The sequence below is a fragment of the Zonotrichia albicollis genome, chromosome 24 (genome assembly GCF_047830755.1).
Source record: "Zonotrichia albicollis isolate bZonAlb1 chromosome 24, bZonAlb1.hap1, whole genome shotgun sequence".
Lineage (NCBI taxonomy): Eukaryota > Metazoa > Chordata > Aves > Passeriformes > Passerellidae > Zonotrichia > Zonotrichia albicollis.
Window position 1 is genome coordinate 1,232,257 of NC_133842.1, and position 23,471 is coordinate 1,255,727.

Genomic DNA, 23,471 nt, shown 5'->3' on the forward strand with positions numbered 1-23,471 from the left:
CGCCCATTTCCCTTTAAACCGATTCACCGTAAGCCCCATCCATATCCTCTTAAGCTCCACCCATTTTGTTTAAGCCCCACCCATCCCCTTAAACCCCACCCATTCCCATTAAGAACTGCCCATATCACCTTAGGCCCCGCCCTTTCTGCTTAAACCACACCCATCCCCCTAAACCCCACCCATTCACTATAAGCCCCACCCATTTCCCTTAAACCCCACCCATTTCCCCTTAAACCCCACCCATTCCCATTAATCCCCACCCAAACCCCTTTAAACCCCACCCACTCCCTCTAAACCCCGCCCATTCACAACACAAAATGACACAAACCATTAATAAAAAAATTAAAAATAAATCTTTAATAAAATTATTTAAATGTGGGTGAGGCCAGGGGTGGTCAGAGGGTATTGGGGGCGTGGTCATAGCGGCAGGCCCCGCCCCCTCTGCAGCCCCTCCCCACTGAAACAACACAAAATAGTAATAAAAAATATTAAAAATAAATTTTAAATACCATTATTGAAATGTGGGCGGGGCCAGAGGGTGTTGGGGGCGTGGTCAGAGCTGCAGGCCCCGCCCCTTTAGCCCTACCCATCCCTATTGAACCAACACAAAATATTAATAAAAATATTAAAAATAAATATTTAATACCATTATTTAAACGTGGGCGGGGCCAGAGGGTGTTGTGGGCGTGGTCAGAGTGGCAGGCCCCGCCCCTCCCCATTGAAACAACACAAAATTACACAAAACAATAATAAAAACATTAAAAATAAATTTTTAATACCATTATTTAAATGTGGGTGGGGCCAGGGATGGTCAAAGGCTATTGTGGGCGTGGTCAGAGCTGCAAGCCCCGCCCCTCCCCATTGAAATAACACAAATTATTAATATAAAATATTAAAAATAAATCTTTAATAATATTATTTAAATGTGGGCAGGGCCAGGGGTGGTCAGAGGTTATTGTGGGCGGGGTCTGAGCTGCAAGCTCCGCCCCTTTAGCCCTGCCCCTCCCCATTGAAACAACAGAAAATGACACAGAATATTAATAAAAAAATATTTAATAAAATTATTGGAATGTGGGCAGGGCCAGGGGTGGTGTGAGGGTATGGGGGCGTGGTCAGAGCGGCAGGCCCCGCCCCCTCTGCAGCCCCTCCCCACTGAAACAACACAAAATATTAATAAAAATATTAATAATAAATCTTTATTGAAATGTGGGCGGGGTTAGGGGTGGTGTGAGGGCATGGGGGCGTGGTCAGAGCTGGAGGCCCCGCCCCCTCTGCAGCCCCTCCCACCGGGGGCGGAGCCTCAGGAACAGCTCCAGGCTTAGCCTTCGGGCGACGCCGCGGCCGAGGGGGTCCCGGAGCAGCCGGGGCAGGAGCGGGGCTGGAAATGGGGGAAAAACGGGAAATTTGGGAAAAAGGATACAGAAAAATAAAAAATCCAAAAATCCACACAAAATAGATCGAAATAACCCCAAAAAACGCACAAAATAGAATAAAATAACCCCAAAAATCCACCCAAAATAGAACGAAATAACCCCAAAAAACGCCCAAAAATCCCCTTTAAAATCCCCCAAAAATCCCCTTTAAAACCCTCAAAAATCCCCTTTATAACTCCTCAAAATCCCCCAAAAATCCCCTTTAAAACCCCTCAAAATTCCCCAAAAATCTCCTTTAAAACCCCTCAAAATTCCCCAAAAATCCCCATAAAAACCCCTCAAAATTCCCCAAAAATCTCCTTTAAAATTCCCCAAAAATCCCCCTTAAAACCCCTCAAAATCCCCCAAAAATCCCCATAAAAACCACTCAAAATTCCCCAAAAATCCCCTTTAAAACCCTTCAAAATTCCCCATAAAAACCCCTCAAAATTCCCTCAAAATTCCCCAAAAATCCCCTTTAAAACCCCGCAAAATTCCCCAAAAATCGCCTTTAAATCCCCCAAAAATCCCCTTTAAAACCCTCAAAAATCCCCCAAAAATTCCTCAAAAATCCCTTTAAAACCCCTCAAAAAATCCACTTTAAAAGTCACTCAAAATAACCCAAAAATCGCCTTTAAAACCCCCAAAAATCCCCTTTAAAACCCCGCAAAATTCCCCAAAAATTCCCTTTAAAATCCCTCAAAAATCCCCATAAAAACCCCTCAAAATCCAAAAAAAATCCCCATAAAAACCCCTCAAAATCCCCAAAAAATCCCATTTAAATCACCAAAAATGGCTCAAATTTCACCCAAATTTCACCCAAATTCCACCCAAAAATCCCTCAAAATTCTCCCAAATTCTGCCCCAAAATTCTCTCAAATCACCTCAAAATTCCACCCACCAATCCCCAAAAAAATCCCAAAAAAATCCCATTTAAATCACCAAAAAACGCCCAAATTTCATCCAAATTTCACCCAAATTTCACTCAAATTTTCCCAAAATCCCCCAGATTTTTTTCCCAAACTAATCCCAAATTCCACCCAAAAATCCCTCAAAATTCCGCCCAAAAATCCAAAAAAAATCCCAAAAAATCCCATTTAAATCACCAAAAATGGCCCAAATTTCACCCAATTTTCACCCAAATTTCACCCAAATTTTCCCAAATTTTTCCCAAATTTTTGCCAAATTTCCCCAATTTTCCCAGAATGATTTTGTAGCCCCCAGACCCAATTCCGAAGCCATCTGGACCCTCTGTGGGAGGGGGCTGCAGGCCCAGGACCCCCCAAAAACCCCCAAAAAAATCCCAAAAAAATTCCATTTAAATCACCAAAAATGGCTCAAATTTCACCCAATTTTTCCCAAAATCCCCCAGATTTTTTACCCAAATTAATCCCAAAATTCCCCCAAATTCTGCCCCAAAATTCCCTCAAATCACCTCAAAATTCCCCCAAAATCCCCCCAAAAATCCCAAAAAAATCCCATTTAAATCACCAAAAATGGCTCAAATTTCACCCAAATTTCACTCAAATTTTCCCAAAATCCCCCAGATTTTTTACCCAAATTAATCCCAAAATCCCCCCAAAAATCCCTCAAAATTCCACCCAAAAATCCCCAAAAAATCCCAAAAAATCGCATTTAAATCACCCAAAATGGCTCAGATTTCACCCAAATTTCACCCAAATTTTACCCAAATTCCACCCAAATATCTCTCAAAATTCCCCCAAATTCTGCCTCGAATCACCCCAAAATTCCACACAGAAATCCCTAAAAAAACCCCAAAAAATCCCCAAAAAATCCCATTTAAATCACCAAAAATGGCTCAAATTTCACCCAAATTTTCCCAAAATCCCCCAGATTTTTTACCCAAAAATCCCTCAAAATTCCCCAAAATTCTGCCCCAAAATTCCCTCGAATCACCCCAAAATTCCACCAAAAAATCCCAAAAAAATCCCAAAAAATCCCATTTAAATCACCAAAAAAGGCCCAAATTTCACCCAAATTTCACCCAAATTTCACCCAATGTTTCCCAAAATCCCCCAGATTTTTTACCCAAACTAATCCCAAAATTCCCCCAAATTCCACCCAAAAATCCCAAAAAAACCCAAAAAATCCCATTTAAATCACCAAAAAAGGCTCAAATTTCATCTAAATTTCACCCAAATTTTACCCAAATTCCACCCAAAAATCCCTCAAAATTCCGCCAAATTCTGTCCCAAAATTCCCTCAAATCACCCCAAAATTCCACCCAAAAATCCCAAAAAAATCCCCAAAAAATCCCATTTAAATCACCCAAAATGGCTCAAATTTCACCCAAATTTTACCCAAATTCCACCCAAAAATCCCTCAAAATTTCCCCAAATTCTGTCCTAAAATTCCCTCAAATTACCTCAAAATTCCACCCAAAAATCCCAAAAAAATCCCGAAAAAATCCAATTTAAATCACCAAAAATGGCACAAATTTCACCCAAATTTCACTCAAATTTTCCCAGATTTTTTTACCCAAACTAATTCCAAAATCCCCTCAAATTCTACCCAAAAATCCCTCAAAATCCCACCCAAAAATCCCAAAAAAATCCCAAAAAATCCCATTTAAATCACCAAAAAAACCCCAAATTTCACCCAATTTTCGCCCAAATTTCACCCAATTTTTCCCAAATTTTTCCCAATTTTTCCCAAATTTTCCCAGAATGTTTTTGTAGCCCCCAGACCCAATTCCAAAGCCATCTGGACCCTCTGGGGGAGGGGGCTGCAGGCCCAGGACCCCCCAAAAACCCCCAAAAAATCCCATTTAAATCACCAAAAATGGCTCAAATTTTACCCAATTTTTCCCAAAATCCCCCAGATTTTTTACTCAAATTAGTTCTAAAATCCCCCCAAATTCCACCCAAAAATCCCTCAAAATTCCCCCAAATTCTGCCCCCAAATTCTGCCTCGAATCACCCCAAAATTCCACCCAAAATCCCTAAAAAAACCCAAAAAAATCCCCCAAAAATCCCATTTAAATCGCCCAAAAATAGCTCAAATTTCACCCAAATTAATCCCAAAATCCACCCAAAAATCCCTCAAAATTCCACCCAAAAATCTCAAAAAAATCCCAAAAAATCCCATTTAAATCACCAAAAATGGCACAAATTTCACCCAATTTTCACCCAAATTTTACCCAAAATCCACCCAAAAATCTCTCAAAATTCCCCCAAATTCTGCCTCGAATCACCCCAAAATTCCACCCAAAAATCCCTAAAATAACCCCAAAAAAATCCCAAAAAATCCCATTTAAATCACCAAAAAAGGCCCAAATTTCACCCAAATTTCACCCAAATTTTACCCAAATTCCACCCAAAAATCCCTCAAAATTCCCCCAAATTCTGCCCCAAAATTTCACCCAAAAATCCCCAAAAAATCCCATTTAAATCACCAAAAATGGCTCAAATTTCACCCAAATTTCACCCAAATTTCCCAAAATCCCTCAGATTTTTTACCAAACTAATCCCAAAATCCCCCCAAATTCCACCCAAAAATCCCTCAAAATTCCACCCAAAAATCCCCAAAAAAATCCCAAAAAATCCCATTCAAATCACCAAAAATGGCTCAAATTTCACCCAAATTTCACCCAAATTTTCCCCAAATTTCACCCAAATTTTCCCCAAATCCCCCAAATTCTGCCCCAAAATTCCTCCCAAAAATCCCAAAAAATTCCCAAAAAATCCCATTTAAATCACCAAAAATGGTTTAAATTTCACCCAAATTTTACCCAAATTTTACCCAAATTCCACCCAAAAATCCCTCAAAATTCCCCCAAATTCTGTCCCAAAATTCCCTCGAATCACCTCAAAATTACCCCCAAAATCCCCCCAAAAAATCCCATTTAAATCACCAAAAAAGGCTCAAATTTCACCCAAATTTTACCCAAATTCCACCCAAAAATCTCTCAAAATTCCCCCAAATTCTGCCTCGAATCACTCCAAAATTTCACCCAAAAATCCCCAAAAAAATCCCAAAAAATCCCATTTAAATCACCAAAAAACGCCCAAATTTCACCCAAATTTCACCCAAATTTCACCCACATTTTCCCAAAATCCCCAGATTTTTTACCCAAACTAATCCCAAAATCCCCCCAAATATCCCTCAAAATTCCACCCAAAAATCCCCAAAAAAATCCCAAAAAATCCCATTTAAATCACCAAAAATGGCTCAAATTTCACCCAAATTTCGCCCAATTTTCACCCAATTTTTCCCAAATTTTTCCCAAATTTTTCCCAAATTTTCCCAAATTTTCCAAAATGATTTTGTAGCCCCCAGACCCAATTCAGAAGCCATCTGGACCCTCTGTTGGAGGGGGCTGCAGGCCCAGGACCCCCCCAAAAACCCCCAAAAAATCCCATTTAAATCACCAAAAATGGCTCAAATTTCTCCCAAATTTCACCCAAATTCTACCCAAATTCCACCCAAAAATCCCTCAAAAATCCCCCAAATTCTGCCCCAAATCACCCCAAAATTACTCCCAAAAATCCCCTAAAAATCCCCAAAAAAATCCCATTTAAACCACCAAAAATGGCTCAAATTTCACCCAAATTTCACCCAAATTTCACCCAAATTTTTCCCAAAATCCCCCAGGTTTTTTACCCAAACTAATCCCAAAATCCCCCCAAATTCCACCCAAAAATCCCCAAAAAATCTCAAAAAATCCCATTTAAATCACCCAAAAATGGCTCAAATTTCACCCAAATTTCACCCAAATTTTCCCAAATTTCATCCAAATTTTCCCAAAATCCCCCAGATTTTTTACCCAAATTAGTTCTAAAATCCCCCCAAATTCCACCCAAAAATCCCCAAAAAATCCCAAAAAATCCCATTCAAATCACCAAAAAAGGCCCAAATTTCATCCAAATTTCACCCAAATTTCACTCAAATTTTCCCAAAATCCCCCAAATTTTTTACCCAAATTAATCCCAAAATCCCCCCAAATTCCACCCAAAAATCCCCAAAAAAATCCCAAAAAATCCCATTTAAATCACCAAAAAACGCCCAAATTTCACCCAATTTTCACCCAATTTTCCCCAAATTTCATCCAAATTTTCCCAAAATCCCCCAGATTTTTTACCCAAACTAATCCCAAAATTCCCCCAAATTTCACCCAAAAATCCCTCAAAATTCCCCCAAATTCTGCCCCAAAATTCCCTCGAATCACCCCCAAAAATCCCATTAAAATTGCCCAGAAATGGCTCAAATTTCACCCAAATTAATCCCAAAATTCCACCCAAAAATCCTTGAAAATTCCCCCAAATTCTGCCCCAAAAACCCCAAAAAATCCCCCAAAAATCCCATTTAAATCACCCAAAAATGGCACAAATTTCACCCAAATTAATCCCAAAATCCCCCCAAAATGCCACCCAAAAATCCTTAAAAATTCCCCCAAATTCTGCCCCAAGAACCCCAAAAATCCTATTCAAATCACCCAAAAATGGCTCAAATTTCACCCAAATTAATCCCAAATTCCACCCAAAAATCTCTCAAAATTCCCCCAAATTCTGCCCCAAAATTCCCTCGAATCACCCCAAAATTCCACCCAAAAATCCCAAAAAAATCCCAAAAAATCCCATTTAAATCACCAAAAATGGCCCAAATTTCACCCAAATTTCACCCAAATTTCGCCCAAATTTCACCCAATTTTTCCCAAAATCCCCCAGATTTTTTACCCAAATTAATCCCAAATTCCACCCAAAAATCCCTCAAAATTCCACCCAAAAATCCCAAAAAAACCCCAAAAAATCCCATTTAAATCACCAAAAAACGCCCAAATTTCACCCAAATTTCACCCAATTTTCACCCAAATTTCACCCAAATTTTTCCAAATTTTTCCCAAATGTTCCCAGAATGATTTTGTAGCCCCCAGACCCAATTCAGAAGCCATCTGGACCCTCTGTGGGAGGGGGCTGCAGGCCCAGGACCCCCCAAAAATCCCTCAAAAATCCCATTTAAATCACCAAAAATGGCACAAATTTCACCCAAATTTTACCCAAATTCCACCCAAAAATCCCTCAAAATTCCCCCAAATTCTACCCAAAAATCCCTCAAAATCCCACCCAAAAATCCCAAAAAAATCCCAAAAAATCCCATTTAAATCACCAAAACTGGCTCAAATTTCACCCAATTTTCACCCAATTTTCACCCAATTTTCACCCAAATTTTCCCAAATTTTTCCCAAATTTTCCCAAATTTTCCAAAATGATTTTGTAGCCCCCAGACCCAATTCAGAAGCCATCTGGACCCTCTGTGGGAGGGGGCTGCAGGCCCAGGACCCCCCAAAAAATCCCCCAAAAATTCCATTTAAATCACCAAAAAAGGCTCAAATTTCACCCAAATTTTCCCAAAATTCCCCAGATTTTTTACCCAAATTAGTTCTAAAATCCCCTCAAAATTCCACCCAAAAATCCCTCAAAATTCCACCTAAAAACCCCAAAAAAATCCCAAAAAATCCCATTTAAATCACCAAAAAAGGCCCAAATTTCACCCAATTTTCACCCAAATTTCACCCAAATTTCACCCAAATTTTCCCAAATTTTCCCAAATTTTCCCAGAATGATTTTGTAGCCCCCAGACCCAATTCAGAAGCCATCTGGACCCTCTGTTGGAGGGGGCTGCAGGCCCAGGACCCCCCAAAAAATCCCATTTAAATCACCAAAAAAGGCTCAAATTTCACCCAATTTTCACCCAAATTTTACCCAAATTCCACCCAAAAATCCCTCAAAATTCCCCCAAATTCTGCCCCAAAAATCCCTTAAAATTCCCCCAAAATCACCTCCAAAATCCCCCAAAAATCCCATTTAAATCACCAAAAAAGGCTCAAATTTCACCCAATTTTCACCCAAATTTTACCCAAATTCCACCCAAAAATCTCTCAAAATTCCCCCAAATTCTGCCCCAAAATTCTCTCGAATCACCCCAAAAATCCCCAAAAAATCCCATTTAAATCACCAAAAAAGGCTCAAATTTCACCCAAATTTCACCCAAATTCCACCCAAAAATCCCTCAAAATTCCCCCAAATTCTGCCTCGAATCACCCTAAAATTCCACCCAAAAATCCCTAAAAAAACCCCAAAAAAATCCTCAAAAAATCCCATTTAAATCACCAAAAATGGCACAAATTTCACCCAAATTTCACTCAGATTTTCCCAAAATCCCCCAGATTTTTTACCCAAACTAATCCCAAATTCCACCCAAAAATCCCTCAAAATTCCACCCAAAAATCCCAAAAAAATCCTCAAAAAATCCCATTTACATCACCAAAAATGGCTCAAATTTCACCCAAATTAATCCCAAAATCCACCCAAAAATCCCTCAAAATTCCCCCAAATTCTGCCCCAAAATTCCACCCAAAAACCCCAAAAAAATCCCAAAAAATCCCATTTAAATCACCAAAAATGGCTCAAATTTCACCCAAATTTCACCCAATTTTCACCCAATTTTTCCCAAATTTTTCCCAAATTTTCCCAAATTTTCCCAAATGTTCCCAGAATGATTTTGTAGCCCCCAGACCCAATTCAGAAGCCATCTGGACCCTCTGTTGGAGGGGGCTGCAGGCCCAGGCCGTGTCCAGCACTCGGCTCCCGCTCTTGTCCATGGCCAGCGCTCCCCAATGACCCTGCAATAATTAATTAAAATTAATTAATAATCACCACAAAATTAGCTAAAACCACTCCTGAAATAACCCCAAAATATCCTGACATTATCCCAAAAATATCCTGAAATTATCCCCAAAATTATCCCAAAAACATCCGAAAATTATCTCAAAATTATTTCATAATTATGACAAAAATATTTAGAATAAATCAAAATTAAATCCAAAAATAACCCCAAAATGTTCCTAAAATTATCCCAAAAATGTGCACAAATCATCCCAAAATATTTCTTAAATTATTCCAAAAATATCCTAAAATTAGCACAAAATATTCCCAAAATATTCCTAAAATGGTCACAAAAATATCCCCAAAATATCCCAAATTTACCCAAAAATATTACTAAAATTATTCCAAAATACTCCTAAAATCATCCTGAAATTATTCCCAAAATTATCCAAAAAACACCCGAAAATTATCTTGAAATTATTTTGTAATTACGACAAAAATATTTAAAATAAATCAAAATTAAATCCAGAATTAACCCCAAAATGTTCCTAAAATTATCCCAAAACGTGCCCAAAATATTTCTAAATTTATTCCAAAAATATCCTAAAAATAATTCTAAATTTATTCCAAAAATATCCTAAAAATATCGCAAAATTAGCACAAAATATTCCTAAAAAAGTCACAAAAATATCCCCAAATTATCCCAAATTTACCCAAAAATATCATTAAAATTATTCCAAAATACTCCTAAAATCATCCTGAAATTATTCCCAAAATTATCCAAAAAACACCCGAAAATTATCTCGAAATTATTTCGTAATTATGACAAAAATATTTCAAATAAATCAAAATTAAATCCAAAATAAACCCCAAAATGTTCCTAAAATTATCCCAAAAATGGGCCCAAAATATTTCTAAAATTATTCCAAAAATATCCTAAAAATATTTCTAAATTTATTCCAAAAATATCCTAAAAATATCCCAAAATTAGCACAAAATATTTCTAAAATGGTCACAAAAATATCCCCAAAATATCCCAAATTTACCCAAAATATTACTAAAATTATTCCAAAATACTCCTAAAATCATCCTGAAATTATTCCCAAAATTATCCAAAAAACATCCGAAAATTATCTCGAAATTATTCCGTAATTATGACAAAAATATTTAAAATAAATCAAAATTAAATCCAAAATTAACCCCAAAAATATTCCTAAAATTATCCCAAAAATGTGCCCAAAATATTTCTAAATTTATTCCAAAAGTATCCTAAAAATATTTCTAAATTTATTGCAAAATTATCCTAAAAATATCCCAAAATTAGCACAAAATATTCTTAAAAAAGTCACAAAAATATCCCCAAAATATCCCCAATTTACCCAAAATTATCACTAAAATTATTCCAAAATACTCCTAAAATCATCCTGAAATTATTCCAAAAATTACCCAAAAAACACCCAAAAATTATCTCGAAATTATTCCATAATTATGACAAAAATATTTAAAATAAATCAAAATTAAATCCAAAATTAACCCCAAAATGTGCACAAATCATCCCAAAATATTTCTAAAATTATTCCAAAAATACCCTAAAATTAGCACAAAATATTCCCAAAATATTCCTAAAATGGTCACAAAAATATCCCAAAATATCCCAAATTTACCCAAAAATATTACTAAAATTATTCCAAAATATTCCTAAAATCATCCAGAAAAACTCCAAAATATTCCTAAAATTATCCCAATTTTTGCCTGTAAAAATAGAGCTTTTTTTCTAAAAAAAAAAAAAAATTGTCTCAAAAATCAGAATTTTTTGTTGAAAATAATCCCTTTTTTTGGTCTGAAAGATTAAATTTTTTTTCTGAAATATTGGTGTTTTTTTGGGGAAAAAATACAATTTTTTTCAGTAAAAAATCAGATTTTTTTTCACAAAAATTGGGATTTTTTTCCCCAAAAAATTTCAGATTTTTTGGGTACCTTGAGGAGTTTCAGGAGCCATTTTTTGACCCCAAAAATCCAAATTTGGCCTCAAAAATCCCTTTTTATTTGCTGAAAATTTGGGAATTATTTCACTAAAAAATTGGAAAACTTTTGCTGAAAATTTGGGATTTTTTTGTAAAAATTCAGGGATTTTTTCCCGCAAAATTTGACTTTTTTCCTGAAAAAATCAGATTTTTTTCCTGAAAAATAATTCAATATTTTAATGGAAAAACTCAGAATTTTTTTTGCCCAAACCTGAGATTTTAGTGCTATAAATTACAACATTTTTGTGCAAAAATTCGGATATTTTTCACTTAAAAATTGGATTTTTTTTTGTAAAAAACCAAATCTTTATCTAGGAAACATTTCCAATTTTTGTGCTAAAAAAGTAAAATTTTTTTAATGAAAAAACCTCATTTTTCCCATGAAAAATATCGGATTTTTTTCTCAAAAAATTCGAATTTTTTGGCCAAAAAATCAGATTTTTTTGCCAAAAAATCCAAATTTTTTCAGTAAAAAATCCGATTTTTTCCCTGTTTTTTGTGTGTATGTTTTGGGTACCTCTGAAAAAATAATTCCAATTTTTCTGCTGAAAAATCATGATTTTTTAAAACGAAAAAACCCGATTTTTAATGGAAAAAAATGGAATTTTTACAGCAAAAAAATCAGATTTTTTTCACAAAAATTCACATTTTTTTCCCAAAATCCTGGATTTTTTCCCCGTTTTTTTGAGGGTATGTTTTGGGTACCTCTGAAAAAATAATTCCAATTTTTCTGCTGAAAAATCATGATTTTTTAAAACTAAAAAACCCGGTTTTTAATGGAAAAAAATCGAATTTTTACACCAAAAAAATCAGATTTTTTGCCAAAAAAATCCAAATTTTTTCAGTAAAAAATCCGATTTTTTCCCTGTTTTTTCTGGGTATTTTTTGGGTACCTTGAGACGTTTCAGGAGCCGTTTTTTGTCGTTTTTGGGGACATTTGGGGACCCCAAATTTCCTTTTTAATTTCTGAAAATTTGGGAATTTTTTCACAAAAAAATTGGAGAATTTTTGCTGAAAAATTGGGATTTTTTTTACTGAAAATTCAGGGATTATTTCCCCAAAAATTGAACATTTTCTCCTGAAAAAACCACTTTTTTTCCCCAAAAAACCCCAGAATTATTTTCCTAAAAAACCATATTTTTTCCTAAAAGACAATTCAATTTTTTTAACTAAAAAATCTCAGTATTTTTTTGCCCAAACCTGAAATTTTTGCACTGTAAAATCCAATTTTTTTGATGCAAAAACTTGATTTTTTTCACTGAAAAATTGGGATTTTTTCCCTAAAAACCTATTTCTTTTCCTGAGTAAGAATAACAATTTTTGCACCAAAAAATCAGAATTTTTTTTGCAAAAAAATATCATTTTTTCTATTAAAAAATCAAATGTTTTCACTAAAAAAATCAGATTTTTTTGGCCAAAAAATCCAAATTTTTTCAGTAAAAAATCCGATTTTTTCCCCAAAAATTGGGAATTTTTTCCCCAAAAAAATTTCAGAATTTTTGGGTACCTTGAGGCGTTTCAGGAACCGTTTTTTGTCGTTTTTGGGGACGTTTGGGGACCCCAAAATCCAAATTGGGCCTCAAAAATCTCTTTTTATTTGCTGAAAATTTGGGCATTTTTTGCTGAAAAATTGGGATTTTTTTACTGAAAATTCAGGGATTTTTTCCCCCCCAAAATTTGACATTTTTTCCTGAAAAACTCAGATTTTTTTCCTGAAAGTAATTCCATATTCTAACTTAAAAAATCTTTTTTTTTTTAGATCTTAGTGCTATAAGTTCCAAAATTTTCGTGCAAAAATTCGGATTTTTTTCACTCAAAAATTGGAATTTTTTGCTTAAAAAACCCACTTTTTTCCTGAAAACTACTTCAAAATTTTTTTACAAAATTAAGGATATTTTGCTGAAAAACCTGAAATTTCCATACCAAAAAATCCCATTTTTTTCACGAAAAAATCGGATTTTTTACTGAAAAAATTGGGATTTTTTTGTCCAAAAAATCCAAATTTTTTCAGTAAAAAATCCGATTTTTTCCCCGTTTTTTGTGTGCATGTTTTGGGTACCTTGAGGCGTTTCAGGAGCCGTTTTTTGTCGTTTTTGGGGACGTTTGGGGACCCCAAAATCGCGTCCCAAATTCGGCTCCCGGGGGGGCTCCGGGCCAGGCCGGGCAGGGCCGGGCGGGGCAGCGCCCGCAGCCCCCCCACGATGGGGGCGGGGTCACGGAAATGGAGGAGGAGCTGAAGAGCGCGGGAGCCAATGGGAGACGGGGGGCGGGGCTAAGGGAAAATGGCGGGAAAAACGGGGATGTTGGGGGGGAAAATGGCGGGAAAAAACGGGAACATTGGGAAAATTGGGGATTTTGGGGGGAAAATTTGGGGAGAAAATTGGGGATTTTAGGAAAATTGGGATATGGGGATTTAGAGGGAAAAATGGGGGGAAAATGGGGAAAAAAAAGGGAATTAAGGGGGAAAATTTGGGGGGAAAATTGGGGATTTTGGGGGGAAAAATGGGAATTTATGGGGAAAATTTGGGGGAAAAATTGGGAATTTTGGGGGAAAATTTGGGGGGAAAAAATGGGAATTTAGGGGGAAAATTTGGGGGGAAAAAAAATGGGAATTTAGGGGGAAAATTTGGGGGAAAATCGGGGAATTTAGGGGGAAGATTTGGGGGGAAAATCGGGGATTTTGGGGGGAAAATTGGGGATTTTGGGAAAATTGGGATATGGGGATTTAGAGGGAAAAATGGGGGGAAAATTTTTGGGGAAAAAAAGGGAATTTAGGGGGAAAAAAAGGGAATTTAGAGGGGAAAATGGGGGAAAAAATGGGAATTTAGGGGGAAAAATGGGAATTTTGGGGGAAAATTTGGGGATTTTGGAGGAAAAATGGGAGAGAGAAATGGGGGGAAAAATGGGAATTTTGGGAAAATTGGGATTGGGGATTTGGGGGAACAGAGGGGAGAAAAAAACGGGAATTTAGGGGGAAAAATGGGAATTTTGGGGGAAAATTTGGGGATTTTGGAGGAAAAATGGGAGAGAGAAATGGGGGGAAAAATAGGAATTTTGGGAAAATTGGGATTGGTGATTTGGGGGAAAAGAGGAGGGAAAATGAGGGAAAAAAAAGGGAATTTAGGGGGAAAATTTGGGGGGAAAATTGGGGATTTTGGGGGGAAAAATGGGAATTTATGGGGAAAATTTGGGGGGGAAAATGGGGGATTTTAGAGGGAAAAGTAGGAGAGAAAAATGGGGAAAAATGGGGGGAAAAATGGGAATTTAGGGGGAAAAATTGGGGGGAAAAATGGGAATTTTGGAGGACAAATGGGGAAAAATAGGGGGGAAAATTTGGGAGAAAATTGGGGATTTTGGAAGGGAAAATAGGAGAGAAAAATGGGGAAAATGGGGGAAAAAATGGGAATTTAGGGGGGAAAATTGGGGGGGAAAATGGGAATTTTGGAGGAGAAATGGGGAAAAATAGTGGGAAAAATTAGAATTTTGGAGGGAAAAGTGGGAGACAGAAATGGGGAAAAATGGGGGGAAAATGGGAATTTAGGGGGAAAATTTGGGGGGAAAAAAATGGGAATTTAGGGGGAAAATTTGGGGGCAAAATTGGGGATTTTGGAGGTGAGATGGGGAAAAATAGGGGGAAAATAGGGGGAAAAATAGGGGGAAAATGGGAATTTTGGGAGAAAATTTGGGGGAAAAATGGGAATTTATGGGGAAAATTTGGGGGGAAAATCGGGGATTTTGGGGGAAAAATTGGGGATTTTGGGAAAATTGGGATTGGGGATTTGGGGGAAAATGGGGGAAAAAATGGGAATTTAGGGGGAAAATTTGGGGGGAAAATTTGGGGGGAAAATGGGAATTTATGGGGAAAATTTGGGGGAAAAATGGGGATTTGGGAGAACAGAGGGGGGAAAAAATGGGAATTTAAAGGGAAAATTTGGGAGGAGAATTTCGGGGGGAAATTGGGGATTTTAGGGGAAAAAATGGGGGGGAAATGTGGGAAAAAATGGGAATTTTGGGGGAAAATTTGGGGGGAAAATTGGGGATTTTAGAGGAAAAAATGGGAGGGAAAAATGGGGGAAAATGGGGAAAAATGGGGGAAAAATGGGAATTTTGGGAAAATTGGAAAGAATGAGACAAAACCGGAAAAATAAGAGGAAAAAATCAAGTTAAAAACAAATAATTTAAAAACCTGTGGAAAAACCCAAGCCTTTAAGCCCCGCCCCTTTAAGCCCCACCCATTTAAGCCCCGCCCCTTCAAGCCCCACCCATTTAACCCCACCCCTTCCCAGGCCGCTCCCAATTCCCTCACCCTCTTAAGCCCCGCCCACTTTAGACCCGTCCCCAGCGAAGCCCCGCCCCTTTTACCTCAGGCTCCGCCTCCTCGCCGCTGTCCCCGCCCTCCAGGGGGCGGAGCTGGGCCAGGGCGGTGACGCAATGGGGGTGGTGGGGCGGGGCCCAGCAGCGCAAAGCCTGATGGGAAAAGGGGCGGGGCTTAGAGAGGATAATAGAAAAAGGGGTGGAGCTTAAGAAAAAGAAGTGGGGCTCAAGGGAAAGGGGAGGGGCTTATAAGAAAGGGGTGTGGCTTAGGTGAGGGTTTAACAAATGAATGGCGCAAAGGGGCGGAGTTTAACAGAAAGGGGTGGGGCTTGAAGACTGGCATGTTTAAATGGGCAAGGCTTTTCTTAACGGGGCGTGGCTTAAAGAAAAGGGGTGGGGCTTAGGGGAAAATGCAAAAAGGGGGTGGGGCTTAAGGTAATGGGTATGGCCTAAACAAAAGGGGTGGGGCTTAAAAAATGGGTGTGGCTCATATGAAAGGGGTGGGGCTTAGACAGGAAATGGCTGAAAGGGGAGAAACCTAAAGGAAAGGGGTGGGGCTTATATGGAAGAGGCATGGCTTAGAAAGGGTGGGGCTGAAAGAGGCGGGGCTTAACAGAAAGGGGTGGAGCAAAGCAGCACAAGGCCTGATGGGAAAGGGGCGGGGCTTAGCGTGGATTAGGCTAAAAGGGGCAGGGCTAAGAGGAAAGGGGAGGGGTCCAACATTGCCAAAACTGGTGGGAAAGGGGCGTGGCTTATATTCGGGTTAACAGGAATGGGCGGGACTTAAGAGAAAGGGGTGGGGCCAGACACTGGGGCCTTGATGGCAAAGGGGCGGGGCTTAGAGCAAGACTAAAAGGGGTGTGGCTTAAAGGGAAAGGGGAGGAGCTTAAGGAGATTGGACTTAAAGGGGTGTGGCTAAAAGGGGAAGGGGTCAATAAAAATGGGTGTGGCTTAATTGAAATGGGTGTGGCTTAACAAAAAAGGGCGTGGCCAAATGGATGTGAGCTTAGCGAAAGGGGCGTGGCCTATCCAGAATGTTAAAAGTGGGTGGGGCCTGAACAATAGGGATGTAGGGGAAGGGGGTGTGGCTTATTTGGGGAATACAAAAGTGGGTGGGGCTTATCTAGAAGGGGGTGTGGGTTATCGCAAAGTGGGCGTGGCCTATGCAAAAAAGGGGCGTGTCCCACCTGGAAGAGGCTCCTGAGCGCCTCCCCCTGGAGCCGGGGGTGCCTCAGGGCCGCCCCCAGCAGGGCCAGGATGACCCCGGGGTGACCCCGGGCCAGCGGCTCCTGGAGGGCGGGGCCAAGCTCCGACAGCACCTCCGACACCTGCGGGACACGGACACGCCCACCTGGGTGAGACACGCCCACCTGGGTGAGACACGCCCACCTGGGCTCAGCCACACCCCCTCTATTCCTGCCAGCCAATCCCCAGTCACTCCCTGCTAAATCAGTTAATTAAGCCCCACCCACTTGGGGGTTTGTGTCTTTATGCCCCTCCCACCACCCTTCCAGCCAATAGGAACCTCTCTCTAAGCCGCACTTTCTTTAAGCTCCTCCTCTTTCAAACCCACCCATTTAAGCCCCTCCCACCACCTTTCTCACCAATGAGAAAACTCTTCTAAGTCACCACCCCTTTAAGCCCCTCCCCTTTCAGCCTCTACATTTTTAAGCTCCTCCCACCACCCTTCTGGCCAATAGGAACCTCTCTGGAAGCCACACCTCCTTTAAGCTCCTCCTTTTTCAAACCCGACCCCCTTTAAGCTCCTCCCACCAACCTTCTGGCCAATAGGAACCTCCCCCAAAGCCACACCCCCATTAAGCCACTCCCACTCAACATTTAATCCCTCTAGGCCCCTCCCACCCCTGCCCCACCCAATTACATTATTCCTTTAAACCCCGCCCATTTCATGCACCTAATTAAACTCCACCCACCCCTAATTAACATTTTAAGCTCCACCTCCTTACATGATAAGCCCCGCCCACCACTTTCTGAACCAATTAGATTCTCACTGTTGACCCCTCCCCTTTATTTCTGACCCCCTTTAAGCCCCTCCCCTTTTGTACTCACCTATTTTAGGCCCCTCCCTTTTAAGCTCCACCCCCTTACGTCCCTCCCCTTTAAGCCCCGCCCCTTTATGCCCCTCCCCTTTAAGCCCCGCCCCTTTAACCCTTCATTATTCCCTCTCCAGGCCCCTCCCCCTTTAAACCCCACCCCACAAATCCCCGCCCAGCCAATCCCCACCTACCACATCCTCGGGGGCGTGGTCCAGGAGCCTCTGCAGGCCGTGATTGGCCACTCGGTGGGAGGCCACGCCCCTCAGGTGACCCCGCAGGTGACCCCGGAAGAGCTCGCGGAGCCCCGGGGGGTCCAGGACTGTCATGGCCGCCTCCAGGAGGCGGGACCGGTCGGGGTCCTGCAGTGACGTCAGCAGAGGGCTGGGCCAATCAGAGAGCGGGAAACAGAGAGGGCGGCCAATCAGAAAAAAAGGGATTGGGGGAAGGAACCAATCAGGAAAAGGGATTTGGAGAAGTGGCCAATGAGAGTGAGGGAGAAGCAGGTTACAGCCAATCAGGGAAAGGGGGTTGGGAACAGCAGCCAATCAGAAAAAGAGGACCAAGGACAGTGACCAATCAGAGAAAATGAATTGAAAGCAGCTGCCAATCAGAGAAAGGGGATCCAAAATAGCGGCTAATTGGAAAAAGGGACTTGAGAGCAACAGCCAATCAGAGGACAAGACCAACAGGCTACAGCCAATCAGGGAAAAAAGATTGGGAGCAGCAACCAATCAGAGAGAAAGGAATGGGAGAACCGGCCAATCAGAAAAAAGGTTTTGGAAACAGCAGCCAATCAGAGAAAAGGGATTAAGAACAGTGGCCAATCAAAGAAAAGGGATTGGGAGGAGCAACCAATCAATGCTCAGCACCCATAGGGGACAGCCAATCAGAGAAAAGGGATTTAGAGAAGCAGCCAATCAGGGAATGGCAACTGTGGCTCCACCCAAAATTGGAAAGAAAGCAGCCAATCACAGAAAGGGGCGTGGCCAACCAGGTGAGGAGTAGCCACTCAGGAAAGGCGGCCTAGGAGCGCCCAACCAATCAGAAAACCCACCAGGATTGCTCAGCCAATCAGCCCAGAGCAGGAAATTAAGCAGCCAATCAGCACTCACCTCTGGTCGTGGGCGGGGCTGTCCTGGCTGAGGCAGCCAATCAGGGCGCGGCAGAAGCGGGCGCAGGAAGGTGATTGGCTGCGGTGCAGGGCCCGGAGCGCCCCCTGCAGGCACAGGCTGGCGCAGGCCGGGCTCAGCAGGGCTGGGAAATTTGGAAAATTTTGGGAAAATTTGGGAAATTTTGGGAAATTTTGGGAAATTTTGGGGGAAATTTTAAGATTTTAAAAGAATTTGGGGGATTTTTAGGGAAAAAATTGGGAATTTTGGAGGGAAATTTGGGAATTTTGGTGATATATAGGGGAAATTTTAAGGGGATTTTGGGGGAAATTTGGAGGGAATTTGGGAGATTTTCCAGGGGAATTTTGAGAGATTTTGGGGGAAAATTGAGAATTTTTGGGGACTTTTGGGGAAAATTTGGGAATTCTTGGGAAAATTTGGGACATTTTGGTGAAAATGAGAAATTTGGGGGAAAAATTAGGGGATTTTAGGGGGCAATTCTGAAATTTTGGGAAAAATTTGTGAGATTTTAAGGGAAAATTTGGGAATATTAGGAAAAAAATTTGGGGATTTGGGGGAATTTCAGGAGGAAATTTGGGAGATTTTAGGAGGAAATTTGGGAATAATGGGGAAAAAATTTGAGATTTTTAGCAAAATTTGTGGGGAAATTTGAGGGGAAATTTGTGGGATTTTATGGAAAAATTTTGGGGATTTTGTGAGATTTAAGGAGGAAATTTTGGGAGAAATTTCTGAAGAATTTTGGGAATTTTAGGAGGCATTTTGGAGAGATTTTTGGAAATTTTTGGATGATTTTGGAATGATTTTTGAGCGTTTTTTTTTGGGTGATTTTGGGGCTATTTTTTATTTTTTGGGAGTTTTAGGGAGAATTTGGGATTTTCAGGATAATTTTGGGGTGATTTTGAGGTTTAAAAGGCCATTTTTGGGTGATTTTGGGGTGATTTTTGGGGTTTTTGGCTCACCTGGGATTTGCTGCTCCAGCCCCTGCGCCAGCTCCTCCAGCAGGGGGCGGAAGGAGGGCGGAAGCTCCGCCCCTCTGGCAGTGACCACACCCCCTTTGCTTTTAGCTCCGCCTTCTTTGCCTTTGGCTCCGCCCCCTTGGGAGGAGGGACTGGGGCAGAAATTGAGGGGGGGAAAATCATCAAAAACCTCCAAAAATCCCCAAAATCCCCTCAAAATTCCCCAAAATCTCCCTCAAACCTTCTCCAAACCCCCCAAAAATCCCAAAAACTCCCAAAATCACCCCAAATTTCCCCCTAACCTGGATTGGTGCTGCTGCTGAGCACCCCAAAATCCCCCTCAAACCCTTCCCAACCCCCCCAAAACCCTCCCAAAATTCCAAAAAAAAAATCCCAAACTTCCCCTCCAAAATCCTCTCAAAACTCCCCAAAATCTCCCTCAAACCTTCTCCAAATCCTCCCAAAATCCCCCCAAAAAATCAAAAAAATCCAAATTTTCCTGCTCACCTGGGTCAGCCCTGCTGCTGAGCACCCCCAAAACCCCCTCAAACACCCTCAAACCCCTCCAAAATCCCCCAAAACCCCCTCAAATCCTTCCAAAAATCCCAAAACCCCCAAAAAATCAAAAAAAAATCCAAACTTCCCCCTCACCTGGGTCAGCACCACCACTGAGCAGCCCCAAAAACCCCCTCAAACCTTCCCAAACACCCCCAAAAACCCCCCAAATCCCCCAAAACCCCCCCAAAACCCCCTCAAATACTTCCAAAAATCCCAAAACCCCCCAAAAAATCAAAAAAATCCAAATTTCCCCCTCACCTGGGTCGGCACTGCCACTGAGCACCCCCAAAATCCCCCTCAAACATCCCCAAAACCCCCCCAAATCCCCCTCAAACCTTCCCCAAACCCCCCAAAACCCCCCCAAACCCTCTCAAATGCCCCTCAATTCTCTGAATCACCCTAAAAATCCCCCCAAAAAATCAAAAAATATCCAAATTTCTGCCTAACCTGGGTCAGTGTCACCACTGAACCTCTCCATATCCCCCCTAAATCCTCCCAAAATCCCCCTCAAAATTCCCCAAAATCCCCTTAAATCTGTCCCAAATCCTTCCAAAAATCCCCAAAACCCCCAAAATCCCAAAATCACCCCAAATTTCCCGCTCACCTGGGTCAGCACCACCACTGAGCACCCCCAAAAACCCCCTCAAACCTTCCCAAAACCCCCCCAAAACCCCCTCAAACCCTCCCCAAATCCCCCAAAACCCCCCAAAACCCCCTCAAACCCTCCCAAAACCCCCCAAAAAATCAAAAAAATCCAAATTTTCCCCCTCACCTGGGTCAGCCCCGCCGCTGAGCACCCCCAAATCCACCCTCAAACCCCCTCAAACCCCCCTCAAACCCCCCCCAAATCCCTCAAAACCCCCCCAAAACCCTCTCAAATCCATCCCAAATCCTTCCAAAAATCCCAAAACCCCCCAAAAAACCAAAAAAAATCCAAATTTCCCGCTCACCTGGGTCAGCCCCGCCGCTGAGCAGCCCCAGCAGGGCCCTGAGCACGAAGCTGCCGTTGGCGTCCCGGGCCACGCCCCCTAAATCCCTCCCAAGCTCCGCCCCCAGCTCCGTCACCGCCCCCCTCCAGCCCCGCCCCCAGCGCAAGCCCCGCCCCCAGCACCGCCAGCGCCCGGCCCAGCGCGGCCTCGAGCGCTCGGGACCCCCGGGGGTGGCGGGAGACCCCCCCCAAATGGGAGATAAAGGGGGTGAGGGTCTCGGGGGGGCAATGGGGCAGCAGCTGCAGCAGCAGCCGGGAGGAGCTGGGGTGCAGCGCCGCTGAAGGGAGGCAGCGGGAGAGCTCCGAGAGAACGTTGGGAGCGAACAGGGCTGCGAAAAAAGGGGAAAAAAGGGGGTTAAATGTGAAGAAATGGGGGTTAGGAGTGAAAAAATGGGGGTTAGAAGAGAAAAAATGGGGGTTAGGAGTGAAAAAATGGGGGTTAAACATCAAAAAATGGCGGTCACGAGTGAGAAAATGGTGGCTGGGAGTGAGGAAATGGTGGTCAGGTGTGACAAAATGGTGGCTGGGAGTGGGAAAATGGGGATTAAATCTAAAAAAATTGGGACTAGAAGGGCAAAAATGGGGGTTAAACAAAAAATGGTGGTCAGGAGTGAGAAAATGGCAGTCGGGTGTGACAAAATAGCGGTTGGAAGTGAGAAAATGGGGATTAAACCCAAAAAAATGGGGTTAAACCTAAAAAAATGGCGGTCATGAGTGAGAAAATGGTGGTCAGGTGTGACAAAATGGCGGTTGGGAGTGAGAAAATGGGGATTAAATCTAAAAAAATGGGGGTTAGGAGTGAAAAAATGGGGGTTAAACACCAAAAAATGGCGGTCATGAGTGAGAAAATGGGGATTAAACCCAAAAAAATGGGGTTAAACCTAAATAAATGGCGGTCACATGTGAGAAAATGGCAGTTGGAAGTGAGAAAATGGCGGCCAGGAGTGAGAAAATGGGGATTAAACCCAAAAAAATGGGGATAAAATTGAAAAAAATGGGGGTTAGGAGTGAAAAAATGGCGGCTGGGAGTGAGAAAATGGGGATTAAACCCAAAAAAATGGGGATAAAATTTAAAAAAATGGGGGTTAGGAGTGAAAAAATGGGGTTAGGAGTGAGAAAATGGCGGCTGGGAGTGAGAAAATGGGGATTAAATCCCAAAAAAATGGGGGTAAAATCTAAAAAAAGGGGGGTTAGGAGTGTAAAAATGAAGGTTAAACCCAAAAAAATGGGGTTAAACCTAAAAGAATGGGGTCGTCGGAGTGAAAAAATGGCGGCTGGGAGTGAGAAAATGGGGATTAAACCCAAAAAAATGGGGATAAAATTGAAAAAAATGGGGGTTAGGTGTGTAAAAATGAAGGTTAAACCCAAAAGAATGGGGGTTAAAACAAAAAAATAGGGGTTAAACACCAAAAAATTGGGATTAAACCTGAAGAAATGGGGGTTAGGAGTGAGCAAATGGCAGTTAACACCAAATCCTCCACAAAGCTCTCATAAATCCCCCAAATTTATATAAATCCCTCAGAAATCTCCCCGATTCCCTCATAAACCTCAAAATCGCCTCATGAACTCCCCAAACCCCCTCATAAATCCCCCAAAATTGACTCATAAACCCCCCAAATTTACATAAATCCCTCATACAATCCCCCCAATCCCCTTATAAACTCCCCCAAACTCCTCATAAACCCTAAAATCACCCCATAAACCCTAAAATCACCCCCATAAACCCTAAAATCACCCCATAAACCCCTCCCCAATCCCCTCAGGGACCCCCAAATTCCCTCTCAATTCCCCCAAACCCCTCATAAACCCCCAAAATCCCCTCATAAACCCCCCAAATTCCCTCAGAAACCTCCAAAAACCCCTCATGGACACCAAATCCCCTCACAAACCCCGACGTCGCCTTATAAATCCCTCAAATCCCCTCAGGGACCCCCAAATTCCCTCTCAATTCCCCCAAACCCCTCATAAACCTCCCAAATCCCCTCATAAATCTCCAAAACTCCTCATAAACCCCATAATCCCCTCATAAACTCCCCCAAATCCCCTCACGGACCCCCCAAACCCCCTCATGAACTCCCCCCAAACCCCCCCCTCACCGAGCTCCTCCTCGCTCAGCCCCCTCCTCCAGCGTCTCCAGGGCCCTCCGGAAATACTCGGCAGTGTCGGGATCGAGGCGAGGCGCCGACTGTCGCCACTGTCGCGACATGTCGGGCTCGGAGGGGGGCTCAGCGTGAACCACCATGATGGGCTGGGGGGAGAAGGGGCGTGAACGACGCCAAATCTCGGGAAATCTCGCGAGGATTCGTCAGGCGCGTCCCTACATCTGTCAATCAAAGGTTGCGCCGCCCCCGCTGATGTGTGGCCACGCCCATGAAGCGGTAAATAACATACTTAATGTGCTGTCAAT

At 41.9% G+C, this 23,471-nt stretch overlaps 1 protein-coding gene across 3 annotated transcripts; it reads right to left on the reverse strand.

Moving 5' to 3' along the window:
* Positions 1 to 1,093: 1,093 nt before the first annotated feature.
* LOC141731691 (nucleolar protein 9-like) lies at positions 1,094 to 23,349 on the reverse strand. 3 transcript variants are annotated; one of them, XM_074558145.1, is made up of 9 exons: positions 23,161 to 23,349; positions 19,522 to 19,670; positions 18,545 to 18,686; positions 17,624 to 17,813; positions 16,563 to 16,703; positions 15,424 to 15,528; positions 13,121 to 13,294; positions 8,949 to 9,054; positions 1,098 to 1,378 (listed from the first exon to the last, which is right to left on the reverse strand). In XM_074558145.1, exons 1-9 carry the CDS (start codon positions 23,304 to 23,306, stop codon positions 1,248 to 1,250), a joined length of 1,284 nt encoding a protein of 427 aa, XP_074414246.1. In that variant the 5' UTR covers positions 23,307 to 23,349; the 3' UTR covers positions 1,098 to 1,247. The 3 variants fall into 3 exon arrangements, with proteins under 3 accessions (XP_074414247.1, XP_074414246.1, XP_074414245.1); XM_074558144.1 differs by having other exon boundaries at positions 1,105 to 1,378; positions 13,121 to 13,333; XM_074558146.1 differs by lacking the exon at positions 13,121 to 13,294 and having other exon boundaries at positions 1,094 to 1,378.
* Positions 23,350 to 23,471: the final 122 nt, after the last annotated feature.

Bases quoted from the DNA above. Each gene is read 5' to 3' on its own strand.
- LOC141731691 (XM_074558144.1), bottom strand. From the start codon at position 23,306: ATGGTGGTTCACGCTGAGCCCCCCTCCGAGCCCGACATGTCGCGACAG. The intron at 16,704-17,623 runs GTAGGTGGGGAT...CGTGTCCCGCAG, and splicing joins ACCACGCCCCCGAGGATGTG to GTGTCGGAGGTGCTGTCGGA. The intron at 15,529-16,562 runs GTGGGACACGCC...TTTTCCCATCAG, and splicing joins CGCTCAGGAGCCTCTTCCAG to GCTTTGCGCTGCTGGGCCCC.